The 20,168-nt window shown below is 40.7% G+C and overlaps 1 protein-coding gene across 3 annotated transcripts in view; it reads left to right on the forward strand.

Moving 5' to 3' along the window:
* ENOX1 (ecto-NOX disulfide-thiol exchanger 1) overlaps positions 1-20,168 on the forward strand; it is a 504,797-nt gene that overhangs the window by 435,625 nt on the left and 49,004 nt on the right. For all 3 annotated transcript variants that reach the window (XM_038386734.2, XM_038386735.2, XM_043504538.1), the window contains one exon: positions 17,555-17,739. In XM_038386734.2, the coding sequence (XP_038242662.1) occupies positions 17,555-17,739 (185 nt within the window). The remainder of the gene's footprint in view (positions 1-17,554; positions 17,740-20,168) is intronic.

Below are 20,168 nucleotides of genomic sequence, written 5' to 3' on the forward strand. Positions count from 1 at the left end.
GTGTATTGAAGGGAGGGCCAGTGAGAGTATGTGGAATGAGAAGACTACAATGAGTATGTGCAGAAAGGCTGAGAAGATCTGGGATTCCAGCAGCAGCCAAGCAGGAAACCTTATAGAAGTCTTGTTCTGATGTTAACTCTTCTTGGCTTCTTACTCTTTGAAAGGCTTGCTAAGGTCTCCATTCCCCTGCAAGGGTCTCCAGTCTCTCTGGGGCTCCACTCTTTACAAGTTTGTAGTCACTTTTTATTTCTCAATAGTTTGCAAAATATGACTTTTCAGATACCCTTAAACTTCAAAGGGGAGTGGTTATCTTTGTTTGTAGGCCCTCAAAGTGCAAAAAATGGGAATGGAATTGAGCGCCGGAGTGTGTGTGGGGAGGGGAAAGAGGGGGAGGGCTTTGCTTGCAGCTGCAAGCTTTTCCCTGGACAGCTTCCCTGGAATGACTTTTTCAGTTTACCAACAAAAGCTCTAGAACTACTTTGTGAGCATGACAATCATCCCTGTGCTTAACAATTCAAGAAACTGAAAGATGCATTTGAGCAAATGTTCAAAATATTTCAAAACGACAAAAAATATTCAGGTTTTTTGTAGACCCATTTTCACCTGAACCCAAACTAGAATGGACACATTTCAATTTCATTAATTGACTTAAATATCACTCCAGTCAAATTCAAGGTCGTGAAGTAAACTCGGTGAATGAATATAAATGCCTGCTATTTGAGACATACCAGAATTTTGCAAGAAGGCTGTTTGTGCTTCCCTTTATGTGAACAGACCTTTTCTACTATGAATCAGAACAAGTTAAAACACTACAGTCATCCAATAGACTCACACCAAACCTGCATTCTCTAAGGTATATGGCCAGATAAAGATGGATATCGTGAAGTTGGTTTCAGAGCAGCAATGACAGTCTTCCTGTGTTTACGCCTTCTCCTGCAGCTCCCAAGCCACATGTTGTCTTTCAATGGATCTGAACTTGCCCCCAGTTCATGTCCAAGGAATAGGATCTGGTCGTTTTTATTTTGTAAAACAAAGTGTACATAAGGATATTTCTTTAACTCTGATTAAAATTAGGAGCAGTATTTAAGCTCCTGAGAAGTTTCCAATGACAGCCCTTACTACTGCAGAATGTTTGAACATACCAGATTATATTATTGGTATGTCTTACCAATTGTTTCCCGTCTACATTTATTTAAGCTGTATATTTTGAGATATTGCAAGAGATGTCAAGGGCTGTACAGTGCCCACTAGTGTGGTCAGGAGCGCTTGTTTTACATACGTTTCAAAAGGCAGCACCTCCAATGACAAAGTACCACTAACACCATATAGGCACATTGGTTCAATACTGACTCAGGAAAGAGTGTCATCTACTGAATCACCAGTGCCATTTAACAGATTCCAGTAACACGAGCTTGTCTTACAATGAACTCACTTCTTCCTTTCTCAGACCAAACAGCTTCTTATTCATTTTCACTATGGAATTTTCACTAGGAATATAGTGATTTTTTTCAAAACATTGAATATAGGCAGAAGTCTGCTTCATCACTGGCATCTTTAATTCAAGCAAGGTCACTTCATAAATTTTTCTAAATAGCTCTATTTCTCAATTAGAAAAGAGGCAGAACTGTTTAAGGGTATTTAGTATTTGATTAATAGCACTTAACTGGTGCTTTAAGCACTTGCAGAGGTTTTTCAAGCATATACTTTTAAGAATAAAACATTAACATCTGAAGAGTTAACCTTATCAGAAACTGAAAACAAATCATTCCAAGCAGCGGGGCATGGGACGGGACTCTTTTTTCACTATTTTTTTTGGAAATGATGTAAGTTACAGGGTACAAGTGCTCCAAAGAGATGTGGCAAGTAGTTTAGGCCCCAAATTTGACTTATTTTTAAATTGTAATGACTAGATGGTGAGTGCCTTCCAAATTCTAAAGGTACATTTTAAAAATTCAATGTAATATTGCTGCCAAAAAAAACCAAACCAACAAGACAATAATTATTTATGGGACATGGGGGAATGGGAAGAATCTTCAATTAAAAGGATACAGCTGAGGGGAGAAGAAGGAAACACCTGGAAATACTGGGGAGCTGGGGTTTACAAATGAACAAAGGGATAGGACCAGTGGATCAAGAGCTGAAGGAGGCAGGCAGGGAGGGACAGAGAAGGGGGCAATAGAGTGGAGAAGAAAAGGAGGGGCAGAAAGCAACGGCTAAATGATGAAAGAGTGTTGGAAGATGGAGAAAGTGAACAGGGAAAAGGGGCGAAAAGTAAGAGGGTCAAAATGAGGAAAGGAGATGACAATGAGAAGAAAAAAGGTGCAAGGGGAAGGGAAGGAGAGAGCAGACATGTTGCATAGTGTCCCTGATAAAACTCCTCTATCCTAAAACATTTTGAAGAGTGAAATAATGCAGGACAGCAAAGAGTACAGATAGTCTAAATTACAAAGAAATAGTGGTTCAAAGAGATTGTATGAATAAATTAAAGCATTCAATTATCAGGGCATTAACACAAGGAGAGAGAAGCTTAGAGGCAACAATACAATCAGTATGTTCTAGGTGTCAGGAAAGGACAGAGAGATGGTTAGAAGCAATGAGAAGGGCAGTTCTGAACTGATGGATCCTAAAAAAAAGAATAAGAGCTTATGGAGTTGCTTGAGGATAGGGTGATGTGGTCACACTTTATAGGGATAAGAAGGCAGATGAAAACACTCTGCGCACACAAAGATGGGATTCAGAGGCTAAAAGGAAGGAGATGCAATAGTCTAAACAAGAGTAGCTAGAATGAGGATTGAGCAGTGTTGCAGCCAGTTGTATGTACATACCATGTGGTAGCAGTGGTGACTTGCAGACACGGGAGTCAAGGAAAGCAAAAGTCAGTGTTGACGCCAAGGTTATGGAAGGTAAAGCAAAAAGGAGTTCTGAGTTGAGAGACAAATTTTGGAGAAGGTGTTATTTGAGGATACGCTCTTTGTCTGAATGAAGCACTTCCACCTTTGAGATAATTGGATGAATGAGGTTAAGACGAAGCCATAATTTATCTGATCAAGACAGAATGAGCAAAGAAAAGTTAATAAAGGTGGTGGACAGCTGAGTGTTATCAGGATAAGTGTGTAGAAAAAACAAAAAATAAACAACTGCGGAGAGGTGGGTATAAAAACAGAGATTAATAAACACTATCTTGCAAGCCCAAGTTAAGTACAGTAGTTGTGACTCACTTGGTCTACGGTAGAAATGCTGGGGGAAAAGAGAAGCAAAAAGGAAGGATGTCAAATTCCTTTTGGAACTAAAAAACTTCTGGGTAATAATGACTATTACCAAGTCTAGGGAGAGACCCTAGTATTATCATCAGTTCCTCCCAGCCTCCCATTATATGTGGAATTTTAAAATCTGCAGCACATAAATTCAGTTCTTCCTTTGGTTTTTTCTCTCAGTCTGTCTCAGTATTGCCAACCCCAGATCTTCAAAAATCACATCTGAGCCCCCCAAATATAATGAAATTGGCTTAAAAATCATAATTACCCCCCAAAAAGGTGTTTTTTATTTGCCTTCTGGCATTTGAGCATTTAGTACTTGGGTCACTGCAGCCTTGGGGTCTTGAAACATAAAGCTGAGATTCTCACATAATCACTTGCCTCCAGGAGCTGGAGCTTTAAAGAAAAGAGCAAATATCATGAGTCTCATGATAAAATCCCAAGAGCTGGCAACACTGACTCTCATTTCATTCTGATTCTACTGCAGTGCCAGTGTTTGCCAACAGCTTCTTGCCAAGGTTTTGTTATTAGACCCGAATGGACCATAAGTGTCCTCTTTTCTGCCCCCTACTCCTCTACACCCTCCCTGTCTTTGAAAATAACTGCATCCAGTTTTGAAATATTTCAGTAACAGATTTCTCATTCAAAAAATGTTGTTTAGAGTCTGCTAAGTAGCTGTAGAAAAAATTTCAATAGGCAAAGAAAATGTTTGTTCAGACTAATGCTTTGGTCTCTCAACCCTTATGTCTGCCTATAATGGAATGGGATGGGTAAAACTGATGTTAGAGGAGGGTGGATTTAAAAAAAATTACTAGTTATCCTGCTATGTGTTGCTTGTTCAATCCCTAACTCCTCTGTGAATAGAAAGTCCTAAAATCATTCCCATGAGGAATTACTTTGAACATCTGCTATCACCATGGATGTAACTACTGTAATGAACTGCTGTGTGTAGACTGTAGGCAGCATGGTGTGGAAAGGATTTTAAAGTGACTCCATCTGAGTAAAAACAAGACTTTGAAATAGAGTGAATTTCCTTCCCATTATGCAGGCCTAACTCCAACTAACATTAATGGGAGTAACCTACACAAAGGATAATTAGAGCCTTGGAGTTTAGACTCACAGCTATTGAGAACTCTAGCTAAAGTGTGCATAAAGTTAGAGAAAATGTTTAAATTGCTTCATAGTTTAGTTATATTGTGTCTGAAGGTGAAAATCAAAATTTGCATAGTGCTAGAATAGCTGGTAATTGCCTGAATTTACTTTATATATACATATATAGTGCTAATTATATTTTAGCTAGCTATTTTGCAGTTTTCAAGCTTCCAGCAGATCATTTTCTTAAAGTATAAAGGATGATACAATCTATTTCCTTTCTGTTTCTAACAGCAGGAAGAGGCATTTGCCAGAGAATTCAATGTAGTAATAATATTGCTATTATTTATTTATTATCAGAAGTATTTATAAGGTGATCATCATGGTGGCATATAAACATCCCTTACGCTGGGACTCAGATTTATTTCTTGTAGGATCAGATACTGGAGGCATGGGCACACCACCAACAGTACCTGCCCCTGACTGTCTTGATCTACACACAAGGAATATATAGGTGAAACTTGCTTTCTGAGAACAGTTGTCATGGTGGGGCATTGGAAAAGGTATGTGAGATAACTGGATCTGTTTGGGCAATATAGATAGGTGACCAGCACCTGGAATTTTATTCAGAACTGAACTGGCAGCCAGTGAAGATTACAGATTAATAGGGTGAGAAGGGACTGCAAGGATCATCTAATCTAACCACCTGCCAAGATGCAGGATTTGTGGTGTCTCAACCATCCAAGACAGATGGCTATCCAGCCTCCTTTTGAAAACCTCCAGCAAAAATTCCACAGCTTCCCTGGGCAGTCTGTTCCATTGTCCTACTGTTCTTGCAGTTAGGAAATTTTTCCAGAATTTAATCTAAATCTGCTATGCTGTAGTTTGAACACATTGCCTCTTGTCCTGCCCTCTATGACGAGAGAACAACTTTTCTTCATCTTTTTTATGCCAGCCTTTAAAGTATTTGAAGACCACTATCATGTCCCTGCTAAATCTCCACTTTTCCAAACTAAACGTACCCAGTTCCTTCAGCCTTTGCTTGTATGGCTTGCATTCCATCCCTTTGATCATCTTTGTTGCTTGCTTCTGGATTCTTTCCAGTTTCTCAACACCTTTCTATACATTGGTGACCAAAATTGGACACAGTACTCCAACTGAGACCTCACTAGTGCCAAGTAAGAGCAGTACTATCACCTCCCATGACTTGCATGCTATGCCTCTGTTAATACAATCTAAAATTTCATTTGTTGGGTTTTTTTGCAACAGCATTGCATTGCTGACTCATGTTGAGGTTGTGATCCACCACAACTCCCAGATCCTTTTCAGCAGTGCTGCTGCTAAGCCAGCTATCTGTCATTCTGTATTTGTTCATTTGGTTTTTCTTCCCTAAGTGTAGCACCTTACCTTTGTCTCTGTTGAATTTCATTTTGTTATCGACAGCCCAGTTCTGAAGTTTATCAGGATCCTGCTGAATCTTAGCTCTATCCTCCAAAGTTTTGGCAACCCTCCCAGCTTGCTTAGTGTCATCTGCAAATTTGATCAGTATGCTCTCTATTCGTACATCCAGGTAATTAATAAAGATGTTAAATAACACCGGACCAAGAACTAATCCCTGTGGAACCCCAAATGAGACCTCTGTCCATTCTGACATCATTCCATTAATAGTTACTCTTTGTATGGGGTTGTTTAACCAATTATGTATCTACTTAATGGCAGTTCCACCAAGGCGGCATTTCTCCAGCTTACTTATCAGAATGTCATGTGGGACTGTGTCAAAAACCTTGCTGAAGTCCAGGTACATTATGTCCACTGCATTCCCCCTATCTACCAAACCAGTTACCCTGTCAAAAATGGAAACGGAAATGATTTGGCATGATTTGTTCTTGGTAAATCCATGCTGGCTGCTAATGATCACCTCTTCATCCTCCAGGTATTTGCAAATTGAATGTTTTATACATTGCTGTAGTAGATTCCCAGATATTGAAGTCAGGCTGACTGGTCTATAGTTCCCCAGCTCCTCCTTTTCCCCCTTTTTAAATATGGGCACTACATTAGCCCTTCTCTAGTCTTCTGGGACCTCTTCTGTCATCCATGAGTTTGCAAATAGTATTGCCAGTGGCTCTGAGATTTCTTCAGCTAATTCTTTCAGTACCCTCAGGTGACTAGCTTCAGGCCCTACTGATTTGAATTCATTCAAATTGGTCAGAAGATCTCTGACATGTTCTTTATTGATCCTGGTCTGCATCCCTTCTCCTTTATTGTTTATGGTAACTTCACTAGTCATCCAGTCACATGTTATTTTTTGTGAGAGGACTGAAGCAAAGTAGGCACTGAGCAACTCTGCCTTCCTGTCATCTTCCGTTACTAGCTCACCTTCTCCATCAAGTAGTCCATACCATCCTTGACCTTTCTTTTTTGTCTGACATATTTGTAGAACCCCCTTCTCGTTGTCTCTAACATTCCTTGCCAGCTGTAACTCATTCTTTGCCTTGGCTTTCCTGATTTTGTCCCTGCATATTTGTGTTATTCCCACGTATATTTCTTTGATGATATTCCTCTTCCATTTCCTGTATGTATCCCTTTTGTTTTTTAGATAGCTAAAAAGCCTAGGGTGGCTCTTCTTACCTTTCTTCTGCATCAGAATAACTTGATGTTGAGTCTCTAGTATTACATCTTTTAGGAACAGCCCCCTTCAACTCCTTTTCTTCCTAACTGGTCTTTCCATGGGACCTTGCCTATTATTTCTCTAAGTTGATTGAAATTCCAATGTCCACAAGCTGTGATAGTTTGGGATGGATGTAAAGAATAAAGTCTACTACTCCATCTTCCTCCACCTCTAAAGTCATTGAGCATGCCAACAACAACCACTGCTTTGAGTTCCTTTCTTCGAACTCCCTCCTGGATTCTCTCTAATCTGACTTCTGCCCTCCAGACTCTCCCCAAGTTTGCCCCTCTCTGCTGATGTGCTTTTATCTCTCATTGCATCACTCGCTGCCTGCTTTGTTTTGCCAGCACTAGCTAGAAAGAGGACTTGATGGGGATGACTGATATTTGTGTACTTCTATCTCCAAACTTTGTGTGCTTTGCTTCTCTGACGGAAAGTTCTTTGGGGCAGGGATTGTGCCTGCTTGTTGCTATGGACAGCACCTAGCACATTGTAAGTGCTCCAGGATACCAAACTACATAAATAACAATTATAATGATAAGAGTGGGATTTCTCTGCCTTTTTTAATAGCATGAAATGAAATTTTTAATACTTACATAGTTAAATTGGGAAGATATGATACTGACGTTAGCAGAATTCAGATGCTGTAAGGCTCCAGAACTGTCCCTTTGGCATCCTGCCTGGACAGAACCAGTCCTTTAGTTATTACTCTGTTCTGGTCAGTGCCACTGACTCAATAGTGGCAATTACATCTGAGATATTGGCTAAAGTCTTGAAGGCTTACGTAATCTCCCCAAAAGTGTAAGGCTCATGCAATGTCTGAAGGTAGGCAAGTATGCACATAAGGATTGGCTTCATGATAAGCTTGAGATTCAAAGCAGGCAAATACTATACAAAAAACTTAAAAACAATAAACACTTAGAAAAATCTCTATAGAGAGACACAGGGGAACTCTGAGCTCTCAAGCCCAACCATTTTTTCCCTCAGGAAAATATTGTTTCCACAAACTCTTAAGAAAAACTGCTAACTGTCCATTTTAAATGGAAGCGCCACGAGTGAGGCAGACATTAGATACTTGTAGCAGTAAGAAATTCAAGACAAAGAAGGGAACAGTCTTACAGAAGAAAGGGACGTCATCAAAAGGTGGATAAACTACTGCTCTGATCTATACAACCACTCGACAAATAGAGATCCTAGTGTCTTAGATAGTCCAGATTCAACAGAGGAGGATAAATTTCCAATATATGTGAAGAAGTTGTGAAATCACTCAAGAACGGAAAGGCTACAGGTATTGACAACATCCCAGTCAAACTGATGAAATTCGGAGGAGAAATAGTAATAGATGTACTCACCAAGATCTGCAACAAGATCTGGCAGACTGGTGAGTGGCCCTCCATGTGGACACAATCACTAATCATCACTCTGCCAAAGAAAGGCAACCTGCAATTGTGTCAAAATTATTGGACTATAAGATTACTTAGCCATCCCAGCAAAGTGATGTTGAAAGTCATATTGAACAGATTGAAGCCATAAGCGGAGATTATCATTGCTGAAGAACAGGCTGGCTTTTGTGCTGGAAGAAGTACAACAGAACAGATTTTCAATCTTCGTGTTCTATGTGAGACATCTACCACATCTTTGTTGACTTCAAGAAGGCGTTTGACAGAGTATGGCACAAAGCTTTCTGGGCAAGCATGAAGAAGTACACTGTTGGTTGTAAGCTTATTCTTACCATTAAACAACTGCATGCCAAAATCAGCAGTGTAGTTCTTGTGAATGGCACAATAGGAGAATAGTTTCGCACCACTGTTGGAGTCTGGCAAGGCTGCCTTCTTTCGCCCACAATGTTCAACATCTACTTGGAGCACATAATGACTGATGCCCTGGAAGATCACATATGCACAGTCAGCAATGGGGGGTGAACAATCTCAAATTTTCAGTTTGCTGATGACATCGATGGCCTGGCAAGCAGCAAAGATGAACTTGCCAACCTTGTGAAATGACTGGATGAAACCTCCACAAAATATGGCATGGAAATCAGTGCAGAGAAAACCAAGCTGATGACAAACAAACATGATGCGATCAGCTCACATATCACTGTCAGTGGACAAGAGCTGGAGACAGGGAAACAGTTCAAGTATTTGGTGGCAATCATCACTGATGAAGGATCCAAGGCAGAAATTTGGGCAAGAACTGCACAAATAGCAGCAGCAGTGGCAAAGCTAAAGCCAATTTGGAGAAATAAAAACATCTCCCTGGAATCCAAACTGAAACTGCTGCATGCATTGGTCATGCATTTTTCTGTATGTATGCGAGACATGGACCCTTACGGAAGAACTTGAACGGAAAATCCAGGTAGTAGAGACGAGATACTTCTGTAAAATACTGGGCATCTCCTACTTTGACCACATCACTAACGAAAGGTCCGCAAGATCATCATCCAACGTGCTGGGTCATAGGAAGACCTTCTGATGACCATGAAGAAGTGAAAGCTGAACTGGTATGGCTATGTAACAAGATCATCTGGCCTACCAAGATCATCCTCCAAGGGACAGTACAGGAGAAGAGAAGAAGAGGTAGACAGAAGAAGAGAGGGATTGATAACATAGAAGAGTGGATAGGAATGGACTTCACAGAGACTGAATCACTGACACACAATCGTCAGGGGTGGAGACAAATTGTTGATTGCTCATCAGTGATGGTCCCCCAATGACCAACACGGTTATGGGAGTGATGATGATGATGATTGATAAATGAGCAATGTAAGACCAAAGTATAGTTGATTGGTTGAAATTTCCCAAATTTCAATGTTCTTAAAAAATTCAGTTTTCAATGGGAAAAAACCCCAAAATTTTTCACAGAAAATTGTTATCATTTTCAACCATCTTTAATGATTGGAAATGACCAGTAAAGAGACAGTATGAATACAAAGTGGACATGGTGTCACAGGATATGGCTCATTACACATGGACTCCATTGGCTGTTGTTACATTTTGGTAAGTCAAATGTAATAGAAATAGCATACCAACTAAAATAACAACCAAAAATTAACTAATACAACCTGTTCATAAAACACCCAAGTAGAGACATATGGCATAGATGTCAGGATAGTTGACCTGATCCCTCCAAAAGGTAAGAGAGTTATTCTTTCTCTTATTGGACATAAGAGGACCTTTCCTCTTATCCCATTACTGCTTACTTTGCTTAAGAGCTTTCATTGAGGGACCTTGTTATAGGCTTTCTGCAAGTCCAAGTACATTATATCCACTGGATCACCCTTGTCCGCATGCTTGTTGAGACTCAAAGAATTCTAATAGATTGGACATCCTAGCCGACATTCTTAGCTGCTGCACCACGGCAACACACTGAACCACCACTCTTGACCAACAACCTTAATGCTAAAGGCCTACAGATCCACAGTAGCCACACCTCAGGCACGGGATTGGTTGGACAGACAGCCTTCTCGTTGAATACATGGACTATATAGAAACAGGAAGAAGAAGCTGTCTGAGCAACAGACCATTTTCTGGTTGGTGCCTAGACGGCCTTGCCTAACCCTGTCCTGCTGCCTTGCCTGACCTCGCCTCTCTAACTCACTGCCCTGGCCCCTTGGATTGGATCTTCCAGCTACTGACACCTGTTAGAACTCAGACCATTGCCCTGAATTGCCTCTGATAGTGATTGACCTCCTGGCTCCCTGGGGTTGCCTCCTACCCTGTCTTGGCCACTGGCCATACATAATCATCCCACTGCATTCTCCTTGTTCGATTCTTGCTCAAGACTTGCTGCTAGCATGAAGCCTACAAGTAGTTATCTACTATTCATGGCTTGGTAAAGGACCACTGGGGGTAACAAGACAAAGTCCCACATCAAAAGCTCTTAAGCAAAGTAAGCTGTCATAGGATAAGAGAGAAGGTCCTCTCATGGATTGGTAATTGGTTAAAAGATAGGAAACAAAGGGTAAGAACAAATGGTCAGTTTTCAGAATGGAGAGAGGTAAATAGTGGTGTTCTTCAGGGGTCTGCACTGGGACCAGTCCTATTCAACATATTCATAAATTATCTGGAAGAAGAGGTAAACCGTGAGGTGGCAAAATTTGCAGATGATATAAAACTACTCAAAATAGTTAAGTCCCAAGCACACTGCAAAGAGCTACCAAAGGATGTCAGAAAACTGAGTGACTGAGCAACAAAATGGCAGATGAAATTCAATATTGATAAATGCAAAGTAATGCACATTGGAAAACATAATTCCAACTATACATATAAAATGATGGGGTCTAAATTAGCTGTTACCACTCAAGAAAGAGATCTTGGAGTCATTGTGGATAATTCTCTGAAAACATCCACTCACTGTGCAGCAGCAATCAAAAAATCAAACAGAATGTTGGGGATCATTAAGAAAGCGATAGATAATGTGACGGGGCAAGGCCAGATGGCTATAGAAAAGTAGTGGGAGATAGATATATTAGCTCCAGGCTAAACAAATCCCTGGTACCAGGATAAGTGAAATGGCAGCTGCTCCAGGTCAATTAAGACACCTGGGGCCAATTAAGAACTTTCCAGAAGGCAGGGAGAAGGCTAGGTTGATTGGGACACCTGAAGCCAATCAGGGGCTGGCTGAAACTACTTAAAAGCCTCCGAGTTAGTCAGGTGGGTGTGCATGTCATGAGCTGTGGGAAGAAGTTGCACTGTTGTAGAGGCTGAGTAGTACACACCATATCAGGCACAAGGAAGGAGGCCCTGAGGTAAGGATGAAGTGGAACTTGAGGAAGTGAGGGCTGCTGTGGGGGAAGTAGCCCAGGGAATTATACATGTCATGTTTCTAAAAGGTCAGCTATCATAGCTAATACTAGTAGGGTCCCTGGGCTGGAGCCCGGAGTAGAGGGTGGGTCCGGGCTTCCTCCCTCCCCACTACCACCTTTGCCCCCTGATTAATCACTGAGACTGGGAGACAACAGAAACTGTGCAAGGAAGGATAACTTCTCCTCATCTCCCTCACTGGCTTATGATGAAAATGGCTCAGTAGACTGTGACCCTTGTCTCTAGAGAGAGAAGGGTTACGTGCAGGGTCACAGTGAGCCTCTGAGGCTAGCGAAATCCACCAGGAAACACAGGACCCACAGAGGCAAGGACAGAGCTTTGTCACAATAATAACATAAAAAATATCATATTGCCTCTATATAAATCCATGATATGCTCACATCTTGGATACTGTGTGCAGAAGTGGTCGCCTCATCTCAAAAAAGATATATTGGAATCGGAAAAGGTTCCGAAAAGGACAATAAAAATTATTAGGGGTATGGAACAGCTTCCATATGAGAGAGATTAATAAAACTGGGACTTTTCAGCTTGGAAAAAGAAACGATTAAGGGTGGACATGATAGAGATCAATAAAATCGTGACTGGTATGGAGAAAGTAGATAAGGAAGTGTTATTTACTCCTTCTCATAACACACAAACTAGGGGTCACCAAATGAAATTTATAGGCAGCAGGTTTAGAACAAACAAAAGGAGTATTTTTTTCACACAACGCACAGTCAACCTGTGGAGTTCCTTGCCAGAGGATGTTGTGAAGGCCAAGACTATAACAGGGTTCAAAAAAGAACAAGAGAAGTTCATGGAAGATAAGTCCATCAATGGCTATTAGCCAGGATGGGCAGGGAAGGTGTCCCTAGGCTCTGTTTGCCAGAAGCTTGAAATGGATCATTTGACGATCACCTGTTCTGTTCATTCCCTCTGGGGCACCTGGCATTGGCCACTGTCAAAAGACAGGATACTGGGCTAGATGAACCTTTGGTCTGACCCAGCACAGCCGTTCTTATGTTCTCGTGTTCTTAACAATTTTTAATATGATTTGGACCCCTCAAGGTATCCTGTGTAATTCATGATCTTACTACTGTTACCCTCATCTTCCCTCCCCCCCATTTCCTCTTATTTTCTGTGACATTCATCTGCTGTGCCTTGTCTTCAATTAGTTAGAAAGCACTTTGGGACCTGGACCATGTCTTCCTGTGTATTTGTCCAATGCCTAGAACAATGGGGCACCAGCCCTGATTGGGACTTATTGGTTCTATTGAATTACAAATAATAATTGAATATTGAGATTGTGCTAAGTGACAAGAACTGTTCATGGTCACAAGTATTATAAGCTCTCATATGTTTCTGAAAGAACAGAAAGTATGTCGTTTCCTGTGGTAAAGAGTCACTTGTAACTGTTCAAACAGTGTTTGTTACTTGAGCCTTGCCCAAAAGTTATTCTTAAAACTCTGATGGTGGTAATATACAGCTCAGAATAAAATGTTTAGGCATGGAGAGTTAGCTGTCTGGGTCAGGTAGCTAAAGATTAATGCAGACTTCACAAGCCTCCTTGTAACTAGCTTCTAATAACTTTGACGAGGATAGCATTGCTTATACCTGTCACTTGAATTGGCAACCAGTTTTGTCACTTGCAGGTGATTCTTACAATGTCTAATGGGCTCTTGTTCAGCTGACTTACCAAACAGCAGTCAGCAGCATTGCACACTAAGCCTCAAATCCTCTTCCAGGCACCCAGCTCCAGTAAAAGTAGCTATGTAAACCTTGTGGCTCAGGCTACAGCTTGAGCTCCAAAGCCTAGGGAGGGAGTGGGCTTCAGAGCCTGAGCTTCAGCCCGAGCTGCAACTTCAAAGCAAATCTACACAGCTATTTTTATCGCAGTAGTGTGAGCCTGAGTCTGTCAACCTGTGCTCAGAGGCTTGCTGCCACTGGCTGTATCGATGTACCTGCTGGCAGTGGAAATGTCCACAGCTGTTTTTCCAGCCAGGATAGGCTGTGAAGCCTTCGCACCTGAACTCCATCCGAGATAACAATCCAACAGATTTACAAACCCAGTCCCTTCCATCTTTGCAACAGCTTTTGGGGATTTCTCTTGGATCTGAGTTAGGTGATGCACAGGAGATGCACGTTCTTCCAAGGTTCTGTTGCATCAGTGTCCCTTCTATACCGCACAGAGTGGAGGTTATCCCTCTGGTTAAAGCTTCTGTGTGGAAGTCAAGATTAACGCAGTGGTGGTGCATAGCACTGTGTAATAACTCTAGCTAACCATAAAGTGATGTCTGTTGGTCAGCATGAATGTACTAGTTTATACATTTAGTTGCCTTGGTACACTACAAAGAAGTTCCAAACTGCAACATTTGGAAGTTTGGTTCCTCTCTCTGAATTAGAGGAGCAAATTTTGAAAAATACTTTCTATTGGACTGGAGGTTTGTGTTTGCTTAGCCTGTTTTTCTCAGATGTAGTTATTTGGTTGTTATGAAAAAAGATTCTATCCTCTTAGTTGCCCATTAGACTCCTCACAACAATTTCTTGAGAGTAAATTTTATCATGGAAGAATGATTACATGCTTTTCAAAACAATTTATTTTGATATAACAATACTGTAGCTGCAGCTAAATCTTCCAGAGAGATGTTGTGGAGGAGCCAAATTAGATGCAACAATGAACCTATAGGTGTATTTTAATGACTACACTATATTTGCAATAATGTATTTGTATTGTTTGAAAAATAATAGAAATTAATTGGGTCAAAGAAAGGTTTGTCCTGTCAAAAGTAAAGTATTTTTATTGCTAATGATGTATTGAGATCTCCTGTTCAGGCAACAAACTAGTTTGACAAAGATTTTGAGTCATGTTATGTGCGATTACGCAGGATACAAGAGACTCTTTATACAGCAAGGTCTGTTCAAGAGAGGCCTGAAGTTAAGTGGTGGTAATATATAATTTCTTATCCTCTGGAAAGTAATCATATTGTTACTGTCGATGGCCATTAAAAATTCTGTAATATCAAGTTTGAAATCATTTAATCAGTTTTGTGCTCCTATTACAAAATGCAGATAGAATTTTGGAGGTTTTTTTTTAAATTACAGCTATTTCATAGGTTTCAGAGTAGCAGCCGTGTTAGTCTGTATTCGCAAAAAGAAAAGGAGGACTTGTGGCACCTTAGAGACTAACAAATTTATTAGAGCATAAGCTTTTGTGAGCTACAGCTCACTTCATCATAGTGATATCACAGTTCAAAAATAAAGACAGTACTGCATCATACTTTGCTAAGCCAAATGACCATTGTTGCTGCCAAGTATAAGAACTGCCAAGAGTAAAGTTCTTCTCCAGGACATTAACAGTATTGCTGAAATAACGGCTGTCACACTTCCCTATGTATATTTATGCTCAGATCATTTATTTAAATAGTGTTCTTGGTATATGCTTTATAGCCTTCCACATTTTGCTATACAAATTTAGGCTTATATTGCAGACTGTGCAATTCATTTGGCAAATGTAATTTCCATCCCTGCATACTAATCGATTTCTCCACAAACACCTGCTATCAGTTATGATAATAAAAATGCCATTCTAAATTGAAAAGGGGCCAAATAGAGCTTCCTAAGGAAATGACTTCAGTATCTTTCAATGAGGCGAATGTAGTAATGTTCTTGTAGTGCCAAGGTTGGTTGTTGTTTGGGGGTTTTTTTGGGTTGTTGTTTGGGGGGGTGTTTTTTTAGCATTTGTATTTTATATAATTTTGCTCTATGACATCATTTCTCTGTCTAAATGATTCCTCATAACCAGGGAATTCGCAGGGAGGCAGGAGTGGAGTTTCCACATTTCCTCTCTCCTGGGACCAAATCCAAAAAGCTTTACTTAGCCAAAACTCCCTAGCATAACAGGGCCTTAATCCTGACTGGAAAAAAGCTGTGAAGTCAATAAAGTTTTGCCAATTGAAGAACTTAAGAATTTTACCTTTGCACTGGATATCAGTTTCTTACCTAAAACCTATGTCTAAATTTAGCAGCCAGTCTGTGAAGAGTGATTGAAACAATGTATGGCCTCATCTCACTAGAAAATAATCTCTTGTTGATTATGCCCCTGTCAAATGGTTAACTGCTAATGTACACAGAACAAAACTGTTTTCAGCACCATTATGCCTTCCCACACTCAGAAATGTCGTGCCCGTTTTCAGAAATGGTGATTCTCTAGTGGAGCTTAGCCGACATTTTTACCGCCATATGTGACTCGGTGGCAAAATGCATGCATGTCAGCTCCACTGCAGCTTATGCTATCAGTTGTACCAGTATGACTGCACTGTTGCTGAGACACAGGTAGGAAACTGTCAAGAGTAGATACCTCCCTGGTAGAAAAAAATGAATAACTCCGTGTCACGTCAGGGTTCTAGCACACTTTCAGAATCAGAGTCAAAAATTCATTCACAACTAAACTGTTTTCAACATAGTTTGAGGTGGTAGGGTAGGAAGAGAATCATTGCTGACATCTGTTGTCAGTAATCGGTCATTTTCTGAAGTCTCTCTTAGGACATTTCTCTTGGGCAGTGGTTCTCAACCTCTCTCCTTCCCGTCAGCACTCTTCTCCCAGCCGTTACACATCTGTCCTCCCATTTAGCAATATCAGAAAGGCAAGGTTGTCATGACCCCCTGACACCTATTTGCAATTGCCATGCAGCTCCCAACCTCCATGTCAAGAAATCCTGCTTTAGGATATTTATATAAGGCCTTGTCTGCATTAAAGAACTGAACCATTTGTTACTGAACCAGATTAAGTGTAAACAATTAAGTGTCTCCACACTAGTCATACCAAACTGGTTTATTTTGCCCCATATTCACACTTGTGTTGTCCTAAACTATTTAATTTGCAATTCCTGTTGTCTAACAATTCACAGCTAGCTCCCAGAAGTAATGCATCCTGGGAAATGTCACAAGGCCACTTAGGGCTTGACTAAACAGAAATGCTCAGGAAAGTGAATTAAGATAAATCGAATTAAGGACATTTTGATTCTAAATAAGAGTTTTCCACACAGGAGTTAAATGCAATTTAACTAACTCACTTTAATTTGGATGAACGTTCCTGAGTGTCCCCCTGTAGACAAGCCCTTAGTGTACTGTGGGGCATTAATAGGGAGGACTAGTTGAACCATTTCAGCTTGTCTGTGTTCACTCTTGCACCAAACCAGTTGAAATTGAACCTATGAAGCTGTGACAGTTGATTAGCCCTGCTATTTCTAACGAACTATTAGACTCTTTGTAAACCATTAGCAGACCATTTGAGAAGTTCTTGTGTGTGGTGGACTCTCCAGACCCAAGAGTGGCGACTCAGACTTGAGCTGCATCCACACTACAAAATGCCTGGGCTGTGACCCACATCGCAGCAGTACTCAGGCTCTGACCCTCCATCCTGCAGGGACCATAGGCCCCAGGCAAGAGGGTTTCCTGACCCGAGTCAGCCTTATTTCTGTGTGGATGGAAGGGGTGCTTGGGCATGAACCTGAGTCAGAGCTTGGGCTTAGTGTGCTGTGTAGACATACCCAAAATGTTCTACAAATATTCTTAAGGCTTTAACCAGTTTACTTTCTCTAGACCAAACTTAAGAGTCGAATGTTTACCTTGTATATATTTATGCTGCATCCCCTTTTGTCTGAACAATGCCCTCTTTGTTATCTGCCTGCAAATAAGTCATCATATTGATTTTTTTTTGAATGTTCATTTTCTCATAGCTCTAACAGCCCAAGCTTATGCACTGAAGGAAGAGAATGACAGCCTCCGATGGCAGCTGGATGCTTACAGAAATGAGGTGGAGCTTCTAAAACAAGAGAAAGGACAACTCTTTCGGACAGAAGAAAGTCTCACAAAGGACCAACAGTTGCAATTTCTGCAGCAGACAATGCAAGGCATGCAGCAGGTACCATGAGTCAATTTTTAATGCCTTTTCCCAATCATGAATATGCAAAAGGGGTATTTTTTTGTTAGGAAAAAAGCACTGCAAATTTCTGCAGTGCTAAAATCAGTTTTTGTAAGATGCTAAAGGGCCTGACCGTGATTTCTTTGCATACTCAAATGCCAGTTGATTTCTGCAGGCTGTTTTGGGTGTATACAGATGGCAGCATCAGGCCACAGGGATTAAAGACCTGCTGACAAAGGGGAAGTCTACACTGCAGTCGGAGGTGTGATTGTAGCATGGGTTGGCCTGCAAGAAAGTAGCAGGTTTAAGAAGCCTTTTCCAAACTAGCATGGCCAGTGCCCCAAAGGCCGCAGGTCAGGTCTGTGTCATAGCGTCAGCAGCCTTAAACAGCATCAGAGCTGTGCAGTGCGCGCAGGGGAGAGAACATACAGTACCTACTGCAAAGGCTGTTGTGGCCTGTGGTCCCATGACACTTGTCCATCTCCTCAGCAAGTATAAATTGACATACCACCACTGAAGTCAGTGGCGCTAGATTGACTTAACACTAGCTGAGGACCTGGCCCACTGTGACTGAGTCAAACATAATGTCGCCATAAGCTGCTGCTGGGGTAGTACACCTCCACTTTCTTTCTACTGTGGCCAGTGACTTAAAGCCATAGACGGACCCTTTATTTCTAAGTATCTTCTGTCTCCAAACAGTTAATCAGCTCCCACTTCTGATATTATCATTGGAAGTCATAAATCCCCTCTCTGTGACATTGCAGTTAGTAGTCATTGTGAGGTCCCAGACTTATGCCCTCTAACCAGGAGTGAGCTTCAGTACAGATCATACATGAACCCCCAGATCTCATCTTTCTTTTACAATATTGGGAGAATTTATGGCCTAAGTGAGTAATTTCTAAAAAAAGTATATGAGAATTAACAAATTAGGCATTAGTTGCTCTTCAAATATGATGCTAAAGTGTCTTAGGCCTCAAAGCACTTAAGCACATGCTTTAAGCATATGAATAATCTCATCCTTACTTAAGCACATGCTGAAGTATCGCTGACTTAATTAAAGTTAACACCTGAACACATGCTTTGCTAAATCTGAGCCTTAGTGCCTGTTCTCTCTTGCCTTACACTTTGTGTAGTCATTCATACCAGTACAAATGTGTATAAAATGCTACCAAATCAAAGTGGTAGTGTTTTTATACTTACTTGTCACTGGTTTAGATTGTCACCTGAGTTGCAAGAGCCAAAGAGAATCAGGCCCTGGAATTTTAATTGAATTAGTATTGAAACTTCAGCCAGATACCAATATTGTTAACCAAGTGTGTTAAGAGAAAACCCACCATTTATTATCCACTATCCATCTGTGTCACAGCAACTGTAGTTTCCTGTCCTCCATGGTTTTTTAAATCCTTGATATTTTGCTGTGAGTTTTTGAATTTTTGCTAGTTTGGCATTTGAGATCAAGCCAACCAACTTCCTATGGGGGAGGATTACAAAAGGTTCAAGAAGTTGGAAAAGGGGCTGCAGTTAAGCCAATTTGAGGGTATTCTGAAGATTGCAGAGATGAGGAGTTTTGTTGGGAAGTTGTTAGCAGGTTCAACAGCTGAATGGAGCTGGGTTGGGTCATTTTTCCGGATGATTGTAATGGGTTTAAGTAGATGTGTTTGGGTTGTTAGTAGCACTTGTGACACCCCACGACATTTACACTTTTCCTGTGATTCATCCAGGAATATTTAGAAATTGGCCTCTCATTTAGGTAGAACCTATAAAATCTGAGTTTGGTTTTCAGAAATACTGAAGATTGACAGCTTCAGTTGAAATCCATCAGCATAGCATGTGTACAGCACCTATGAAAATCAGGCTCTATATGAAATATTAAACACACATCCAGGTCTTGGCTGGTAATGGTTTAACAAGAAGACCTCTCTCATTCCCTTTTATCTTGTTGTGTGTATATTATATTTAATTTAAGACAAGATGAACTGGTTTCCACTGAGTTCCTGAGCCCTACCTACACATTAAAAAAATCTGTTCCTCATCCTTCCTTTCCATTCACACCCACTCCCTCGCAACCCCAAACCCCTTCCTTCCTCTCACTTTGAAAACTAAAAAATAATTGGTTTGAACTGCAGTTGAAGAGCAGATCTGGCTGAGAAAATGGATGCATTTTGAGGGTCAAGGAATTTTCTGTGCACAGACTTTGTGCCAAAGAGTAGCAAATAACACAACACTGATGTATTTTTAATGCACTCCAATTATCTGGTGATTTTTCAGGTTTCTTTTGCATACTTACAGGACTGATGAAATGAGTGATTATTTTCTCTTCTCTCACCACTTCTGTTACTCAAAAGCATTATCAGCAAAATCACATAGATATTTGCTCATGAAGTATACCATATGGGCAGTCATAGCAATCTAGCAATTTATGTTGTCGA

Source organism: Dermochelys coriacea, chromosome 1 (assembly GCF_009764565.3).
Source record: "Dermochelys coriacea isolate rDerCor1 chromosome 1, rDerCor1.pri.v4, whole genome shotgun sequence".
Taxonomy (NCBI): domain Eukaryota; kingdom Metazoa; phylum Chordata; order Testudines; family Dermochelyidae; genus Dermochelys; species Dermochelys coriacea.